Consider the following 8,864-nt stretch of genomic DNA (forward strand, 5'->3'; position numbering starts at 1 on the left):
GCTCTCCCACTTCCGTCCAACAAAGTGGTGTGTGACAAGGCCTACCATATAGAGCCTCATATGGTGCCATCCCAATACTCGAATGATAGCTGTTGTTGTAGGCAAACTCGGCTAGAGGTAGATACTTCACCCAACTACCTTCCCAATCTAAAACACAAGCTCTGAGCATATCCTCCAATGTCTGGATAGTCCTCTCTGACTGACCATCTGTTTGCGGGTGATAAGCCGTACTCATATGAACTTTCGTCCCAAGCGCCTTCTGGAAGGCTCTCCAAAACTCAGACGTGAACTTTGTATCCCGATCCGATACAATGCTGACCGGAACTCCATGCAATCTTACAATATTTATATAACTGAAACGAGAATATTGAATGATTTTTAAGATTTTTTTTCTATATAATATATATAGTGTACAGAAAAATTGTAATACAACAATTTGATCTACTAAACATGTGTATATAACAAAATACGATGTTTAATTAGAAAAAAAATACTAAAGTCATACGCATATACTAAATAATTTTAAAATAATAATAATAATAGACATCTATATATTATTTGCGAATTGATTTTTGTCCTTTAAGCTTTCACGTTAAAAGTCATAGTGGTTAATGTCGTTGTTACCTTTAATAAATTTTATATATAATTTATTATATAATTAAAAACAAAATTTATATTAATAATATTATATTTAAAAGAAAAAATAATTCTTATATATTGTGTTGTTATCCTGAATAATATTCTTATATTATAAAAGTGATAAAGTTAAGATATAAAATAATTTATAATTAAATATTAACCAAGCAAAACATTTTTATAGAGAGATTTTCTAAAATATTTTTAATATGTGAGTTGTTTTTAAATTTCAACACAATAATAAGTAAATATATTTTAATGAAAAATTTGTCATATATAAATAATTTTATGTTTTATTTAAAATGTTTAAAACATAAATAATAACTTCTCATGCTGATTTTTGAATTAATAAAACAAAAAGATAATAAATATTCGTAAGAAGATATTTCCGTATGTGTGGCAAAACACCTAATTTTTAGTATTTTAACTTTAATATTAATGATAAAATGTATTGAATTTATAAATAATTTTATTTTGTTCAAATTGAATTATTTAAATAGTTGTAAGTGATAAAAACATAATTGCATTTCAATTTTTTTAAATAGGTATAAAAATTGTCAAATGACACTCTTTATGAAACTAAATTTCTTAAGAACTTTTATGGTAACAAGACAATAATTACCATTATTTAGCTAGGTAGCCCTCTTTGCTTATTGTCAATTTGAAGAGTTAGTTTCGTAAAATCCGCTCTTAGTACGTCAAATAAACTTCAAGTGTATAATACAAATGAGATAAATAACTAAAAATCAAACATGTAAACCAAATTATAGATCTTTTACGAGAAAAAGAAATCTAGGTCAAAAACTGATACAAGTCCTGTTATGATTTGGTTTTAAATTTAGGAATTTCCATTTTTATGTATGATTTTCTTTTGACAGATTATTTACATTTCTCTAGTTACGTAGAATTTTAGTATTTTCTAAAAATAATATAATGCAGGCCAGCTCATCACTCAAAGAGAAGTTAGTATCTTCCTACTTACAGGCTGTGCAGGGAGATACCCAAGATTATGACAAAGCTAGCATATAAGTTCAACATTTTCTAGATGTCTCCATCTCAAAGCTAAGAAGAATATCTTATCTATAAAGTACAAAAATAATTTATTTGTGTTATTAAATTTAAATATAAAACAAATTAAGCCATTCATAAAGTAACACTATTTTTAACTCACTTCATTCATTTTTTTTTTTTTGTTTTTTTTTCATATTTATATTTTATGTTGAAAAACCTTACGAAAGACCATTGATGATGATACTCTAACGTTTAGTAACTAGTTTATTGATGCAACTGAGGCAATGAGATGCAGCTGACGAAGCTGTACTTATATGCTAACTTCATAATCGAAAAGGCCGAGCAAGACAAGAGAAGTGATGATTCTCAGCCGAGCTTAGGTGGGCACAAACCGGATACTTAAAATTGTACTTATATTGCTTTGTATAAATATTAAAATTTTAGACTTGTACTCTGATTTATTAAAATCAGGTATTTCTTATTTCGAATATTTATTTAAGAATGACTTGTGAATTATTTGTCTCATTCTATTACTTGCTAATTACGAATTTTGTGAGTTATTTACAAACTAGGTGATTTTCCCGTGCTCATGTACGGGTATAAATATTTCTAAAGTAAATATATTATAATAATTGATTGACATTTAATTTTAATTTTAAATTAATTTATAATTTGTATGCATCATTTATATTTATAATATTATACTACTTTATTAATACAATTGATTTTATATATGTTATATATATCTAATCGGTTTTGTTGTTTTTACAATCGATTTAGTTATCATTTGGCTAATTTGGATTGCATCAACTATAATATTTATTATTCTAAATATATTAAAAAATTTATTAGTTTTTTATTTGCATTTAGATGGTTGTTGGCTTAGATATGTAAATATATTTTATGAAGATTATGTATAACTTAAGAAATATTGTGTTTAAAATAAAATAAAAAATAAAATAAAGTGTATGATTCTAAATCACATAAATTAATATAACGATAATATTTTGAAGTATCATGCATATATATAAATTTTAGAAAAGAACTAAATTGTAACAGTGGGTTAATATTTTTTTTTTAATATGATTTTAGTTATCCTATGATTTATATTTATAAAATAAATTACTATTCTTATAAAATTATATATTATTATCGTAGTAAAATCTATGATTTTAGATATAAGTTGGATTAGTCGATTCACTCATGTTGTGAGTATATTGAGTTACATATATTCTTTCAAATTTAAAATGAAGTATACTTATTTATATTATAATTAAGTCAAATAAAATCAATTTTATTTATCGTTTAAATGTGCATGTATTTTCATAATATTTATCAAATTATATGTTGATGTTTAAAAAAAAATATTATTAAATAAAGCGATGCTCAATAGGAACTTACATACATACGTAGGTGATACATTTCTGGAAACTCATGAACAGATATTAATATTTACAATAATTAAAATATTCTATAAATTCTAAATAACTTTATGCCTTTTATTTATTGAATGGAAACTGAAATTCATTTTAAATATTTTTAAAAATGAGAATTCAGATTTGCTTTGATATTTTGATTATGGTTATACAGTATTAAGTTCCACAAACATAAAAACATAAAATTTAAAAGAAAATTTAATATTAAGACAACAAATAACTTTTATAATGATAAAATATAATATATCTACCTCATTAAACTATTTTGTAACTATTTGAAATAATTTTTTTTTAGTTTTTAATATCTCTTAAAAATAAACAGTAAACAAAATTGTGATTGTATTTGAAAATAATATTATATAAGTAAAATATAATTTATCGATATATTTTTTGTTGGAAGATATTATAGTCAACAAAATATATGAAAAATAAATAAAACACTTCAATAATACTAATTATAAACTATTTTAGTCAATTAAACATATATCAGTTTATGTTACTTAATTATTTTATGTAATCATCTAAAAAAATAGATAGATATATAAAAGTATTTATATTACTTTGAATTTTTTTTGTATTGTTTAAAATTATGTTTTAAAAGAAATATTATTTATTTTTCTTATATCAAGATTATCTGTGTAAATTTTTTTTAATGAAATCACATTATATACAAATTTATATTTTTCATCTAAGAAAATATAGATATAAAGAAAGTATTTTATTACTTCAAAAATATATTTATGTTATTTAAAAATATTTTTTAAATGTAATATTACTATTTTGTGAACTTTTCTTTTATATGTAAAATAGATAGATATATAAGAGTATTTCTATTACTTTGAATTTTTTTTGTATTGTTTAAAATTATGTTTTAAAAGAAATATTATTTATTTTTCTTATATCAAGATTATCTGTGTAAATTTTTTTTAATGAAATCACATTATATACAAATTTATATTTTTCATCTAAGAAAATATAGATACAAATAAAGTATTTTATTACTTCAAAAGTATATTTTATGTTATTTAAAAATATTTTTTAAATGTAATATTACTATTTTGTGAACTTTCCTTCAAAAGTATTTCATTTTTTCGTTCTTCAATTCATTTTTTTTAACTTTATTAAAAAAATTCTTTTTTTATTATATGTATATGTTTTTGGAAATTTTTAAAAGGAAGCTAAATAAAAAAATAAATAATGGTATTTAATATTTTTAATTCATTAAGGGTATCAATGTAATCAACCATCGTGAGAGTTAATGTCAGAACGACACATAAGAAACTGACTTCTTAAATAATATTATAGAGATGTCTCTTAATATTTAATAATTATTTATTTTTGAACAAAAATACAATTATTTTATAAATAATATTCTATTGGAATTATACATAAGCGTTTATTTTGTTTACCCTATTGAAAAAGAACACATGAATTAATCTAAATATAAATCTCTCGATATAAAAATATTGTTTATTTTTCACGATAACAAAAATGTTTATTTAAGTAAGTAGTTAGTAATATCAAATAGAGAAGCATTTTTTTTGTTTTCTTACAAATATACTCTAGTAATATCAAATTAAGAATATTTGTGCTCAATCCCATAATTGAGTATTGATCTAGCCAGGAAGTTGTACTGGTTTTGTTTCTATTTCCTTAGAAGCATTTTGTTAAATACTACAACTTTGTAATTTCACTGGGAGATGCTCAACTCATTGGCCAAGCGGCCCAAGCTATTGCCAACAATGAAGCTTTCATCACTTTAAAGAAGATTGAAGCTGCAAGAGAGAATGCTCAGACTTACTATAGATAGGTCGGCCAAAAAGCTTCAACAATCTTTTGATTTAAAAATTAGAATACAAGGTTTACCTAAGCTGGAAGAGAGAATGCTCAGACCATAGCTAGATCGGCAAACAAGGATTACCTAAGCCCCAACGATTTTTTATAGACTACATAGTAGATTCTCATTTGCCTGGGAATAAAAAAAAGTATTACACTAAACACATAAATCAAATCGTATCTAACCAAGAATCAAACTCCTCTATAACTTTGGATTTTCCAACTGTCGACGACAAAGGGGTCTGGTTCTCCTGTGGTTTGGTTGCTACTGAAGTACTTTCGAGCAAATCATCAAGCATGTCATCGAAATCCGCCGTGGTAAGCTTTTGATCAGATGGGTTCGCTGGTTCTGCGCCACCGTGAGAGCTGAGAAGAGAATCCAGCTCAGTTTCAAAAGCTGAAGATCTTTGGACAGAAGGATTCTGACTGGATGTACTTGAGGCGCTGGCCACTGGCTTAGGCTCTTTACTAAAGGAGTCAAGAAGAAAATCTAGGTCGGCTTCAACTTCTGAAGATATCTCTGGCTGGTCAGTAAGTGTTTGCATGTCCTTCAAAGCTGATGATGATTTTCCCTGTGGGTCAATCTTTCCACTTGATTCTTGTTGAACCAGCTTATTCAGACTTGTTGTCACAGCTTCCTCGTCTTGGGAAGTGTGGGAACAATACAGTTCTTTATCTTGGCTAACTTTTGATTGGGCTGTACACTGCACAGTCCAAAAACATCAAATCTGTCAAATACAGAGCCTAATGGTTTGTTTATAGCTAATGGTTCAGATCCAGCAAGTATACCAGCTCGGGTGGCAAAAGATCAGCTTCAATGTAGAGCCTCTCATGCACCTCCACTTTCTCTAGCATTTTCTCCAGTGCCTTTAGATCCAAGGAAAGGAATCCAGGCTGAAAATTTTTACTAACCGTGAGACGATAAGCAAGTACTTAACAGTTATTCTAGCTAAAAAAAAAAGAGTCTTATTACTACCTCATTATATGAATCTGATCCATCTTCTTCCACAACAAAGTTGTCGTCTTCCATCCATGAAAGCACACCTTCCCCTCTTGCCGAGATCATAGATCCAACTACACGACTAAACTCATCTGCAAGATTTCAATCAAAAAAAAAACAGAACAAATAAATCAACAGGAACATAGACAATGGGTTCTTGATTGAGAGTCCATACCGTGCAAAAGATCATCTAACGATGATAAACAATCTGAATCGTTCTCAATCTTTGAATGAGACTCAGCTTTGGCTTCAGATATCAAATGCAGATAATCAGCTCCTTTGCTTTTCGGCACAATAACATCCGCGGGTTGATTAGTCGACAAACCGAGATCGGGTTCATCATCGTACCGGTCCAGATTCGACGGTAGTGCAGAAACACGACGAGATTGAACCGGACTCTTTGGTTGGTTTACTTGCCCTTTCTCTAGAGCTTTCGGCTTATGAAGCGGATGTGATTTCTTGGAGTAGTGTTGAGTGTGAGCTCTCTTCGATTTCGCCAGAGCTTTTGTGTCCATTGCAGAACAATCCTTTTTTTTAACAAACAAAGGATCAAAACCAGCGTGAGAGATTGCAGATTCTGTGGTTGAACCAGATCTCTTCGGTGAGAATCTCGATTTCAAATCTAAACAGTCAAAGAAAAGGGGGTTTTCAATATATCAATTCGGATTTATCAATCTGTTTGTTTCGTTCCTCATAACTCTGAGATTGATAAAGCCTTACCTTTATAACGAAAAACTGTACTGGGGAAGATCGAAGAAGCTTTGCTTGAGAGAGAGAGAGAGAGGGAGGGAGTATATGCACAGCGTCAAGAGAAGAAGTAATCGGCGACATGCGAGATTGAGATTCGATTACGCACGACACCGTGTTGAGAGACACAAATTTAATTGGGCTCTGAGGCCCATTATCAAACACGTAAACGGGCCCATGCAATATGTGGCATGACATAGCCCTAGCTTCCAGGAAATGTGAAAGTAAACTCGACGAGTGGGAAAAAGAAAGGGGGAAGAGAAGGAGAAATGAAATTCACAGACTCTCCGGTGATCGAGCTAACAGTTAACGGCACACAGCTGTCAATCCAGCAAGACAATGCCACGATGCACGTCGGAACCTCCGTATGGCCTTGCTCTCTAGTTCTCGCCAAGTTCGCCGAGCGCTGGTCCACCGTGGAGGACTCATCACCATCGTCTCCAAATCCGTACGCCGAACTCCTCGATTTCCGCGGCCGTCGCGCCGTCGAGCTAGGCACCGGATGCGGAGTCGCCGGCATGGCGTTTCACCTGCTAGGCCTTACGGAGATCGTGCTCACCGATATGGTTCAGGTCATGCCGGCGCTCAAGCACAACTTGAAACGGAACAAGGCGGCGCTCGGAAAATATCTAAAAACCTCGATCGTTTGCTGGAACAATCGGGATCAGATCTCGGCGCTGAATCCGCCTTTCGATCTGGTCATCGCGGCCGATGTTGTGTACATCGAGGAATCGGTGGGGCATCTGGTGACGGCGATGGAGTCGCTGATGAAGGAAGACGGCGCTGTGCTGCTTGGTTATCAGGTTCGGTCGCCGGAAGCGGATAAGCTATTCTGGGAGCTGTGCGGCGTCGTTTTTGAGATCGACAAGGTTCCTCATGAGCATCTCCATCCTGAATACGCGTATGAGGAAGCTGACGTGTACATCTTCAGAAAGAAGGCGAAGAGTGAATCAGAATGAAACCTGTTTCGTTTCTGTTAAAACCTTTACAAAATTTGGATGTAACTTTTCTTTTTACTTACTTTTTGCCATCGGTTTCGAGTAAGTTCTATTTGGACCTAAATTAGTACACGGACTTTATTATATATAACAGAATCAGTGAACGGGTTGGATTATGTTTTGTGTATGTTTAGGCGATGGGTATTCGCCAACTACGACTAATGTCCTTTTGGAGGTGATTCATTCGGAGGAATTCTATTTTGGGATAAGAGTGATAACATGAGAAGAGTAGTTCATTTGAGGCTTGATTTGGTTTTGGCCGAAGAACATGGAGTGATTATTGTTGATGATACCGTGTAAATATTTGAACACATCACAAGAGTGACCTTGTGGGAGATTAGCAAGTAAAGTTATTTGGAGACGATGGGATTCCCAGCCTTGCTCGGAAGAAAAGAATGATGAGAGTGAAATGCAATTGTGTCAAGTTGTGAGTTGTGACGGAGTCGCATAACCAGTTTGCAGGAAGTCAAACCGAGCAACAGTCCCAAACCGTAACACTCTGCAGTAATCAATTATTGGTTTGATCTGGTGCCTTGGAATGAAAGTAATTTAAGTCTTTATTCTACTTGTTGGCGTTTCATTTAGTTGTTAATAAGGGAGACTAAGTCATCCTATAGTTTAGAAACCTTAACTCCCACTTTTCACTTTTAGTATTGTAGGAATCAATGATTCCAACCTTTGTTTCGTTTCTTTAAAAGTCAATGAAAAGCCTGAAAGAGGCAAAATATCAATTGCCCAAAAAGTATCGTGTTCTTATTTTCTTTCAACTTGCTCAACTACATTGTGCTCAAGCTTTGACCAAAAGTCATCGCTATCAATTTGTATCAGAGTAAGACTTTTGGTCCCAATTTTTTTTTTCTGTGTTCTTCGCCAAATCGATCCACCACCTATGGGTACCACAAATGAGCATCTCAAAGCTTTGGAGTCGGGACTAGGACTTGTTCAAAATAAGTTGCAAAATCTCTCGATCAGCACAAACAACAAGTTTCTAGGCATGGAGACAAAGTACCAAACCATGGAGACCAGTATTAACTGATCTTTGGAGACGTCTATGCAGGGGCGGTCCTGAATTACTCGGGGCCATAAACAACAACAAAAACGGGGGCCCTGTTTATACTTACCATTATGAAACATTTACACTTTGAGTCACATTTTCACTTCTTTATTACACTTTAAGACACATATCATTCCTCACACACT

At 31.5% G+C, this 8,864-nt stretch overlaps 2 protein-coding genes across 4 annotated transcripts; one reads left to right on the forward strand and one right to left on the reverse strand.

Moving 5' to 3' along the window:
• Positions 1 to 4,903: 4,903 nt before the first annotated feature.
• LOC106319258 lies at positions 4,904 to 6,917 on the reverse strand. 2 transcript variants are annotated; one of them, XM_013757534.1, is made up of 5 exons: positions 6,640 to 6,917; positions 6,095 to 6,446; positions 5,896 to 6,011; positions 5,709 to 5,813; positions 4,904 to 5,623 (listed from the first exon to the last, which is right to left on the reverse strand). In XM_013757534.1, exons 1-5 carry the CDS (start codon positions 6,862 to 6,864, stop codon positions 5,090 to 5,092), a joined length of 1,332 nt encoding a protein of 443 aa, XP_013612988.1. In that variant the 5' UTR covers positions 6,865 to 6,917; the 3' UTR covers positions 4,904 to 5,089. The 2 variants fall into 2 exon arrangements, with proteins under 2 accessions (XP_013612988.1, XP_013612989.1); XM_013757535.1 differs by having other exon boundaries at positions 6,095 to 6,541; positions 6,640 to 6,723.
• Positions 6,861 to 8,306, forward strand: LOC106319259 (protein N-lysine methyltransferase METTL21A). Of its 2 annotated transcripts, XR_001265456.1 has the most exons (2): positions 6,861 to 7,706; positions 7,799 to 8,306. XR_001265456.1 is itself a non-coding variant. In XM_013757537.1 (1 exon), exon 1 carries the CDS (start codon positions 6,936 to 6,938, stop codon positions 7,623 to 7,625), a length of 690 nt encoding a protein of 229 aa, XP_013612991.1. In that variant the 5' UTR covers positions 6,861 to 6,935; the 3' UTR covers positions 7,626 to 7,780. The 2 variants fall into 2 exon arrangements, 1 of the variants encoding a protein (XP_013612991.1); XM_013757537.1 differs by lacking the exon at positions 7,799 to 8,306 and having other exon boundaries at positions 6,861 to 7,780.
• Positions 8,307 to 8,864: the final 558 nt, after the last annotated feature.

This window comes from Brassica oleracea, chromosome C9 (genome assembly GCF_000695525.1).
Source record: "Brassica oleracea var. oleracea cultivar TO1000 chromosome C9, BOL, whole genome shotgun sequence".
NCBI lineage: Eukaryota > Viridiplantae > Streptophyta > Magnoliopsida > Brassicales > Brassicaceae > Brassica > Brassica oleracea.

Coding starts and splice junctions, on each gene's coding strand:
- LOC106319258 (XM_013757534.1), bottom strand. CDS start 6,864: ATGTCATGCCACATATTGCATGGGCCCGTTTACGTGTTTGATAATGGG. Junction 6,447..6,639: donor TACAGTTTTTCGTTATAAAG/GTAAGGCTTTAT, acceptor GTTAAAAAAAAG/GATTGTTCTGCAATGGACAC. Junction 5,814..5,895: donor GATCAGATTCATATAATGAG/GTAGTAATAAGA, acceptor AAAAATTTTCAG/CCTGGATTCCTTTCCTTGGA.
- LOC106319259 (XM_013757537.1), top strand. CDS start 6,936: ATGAAATTCACAGACTCTCCGGTGATCGAGCTAACAGTTAACGGCACA.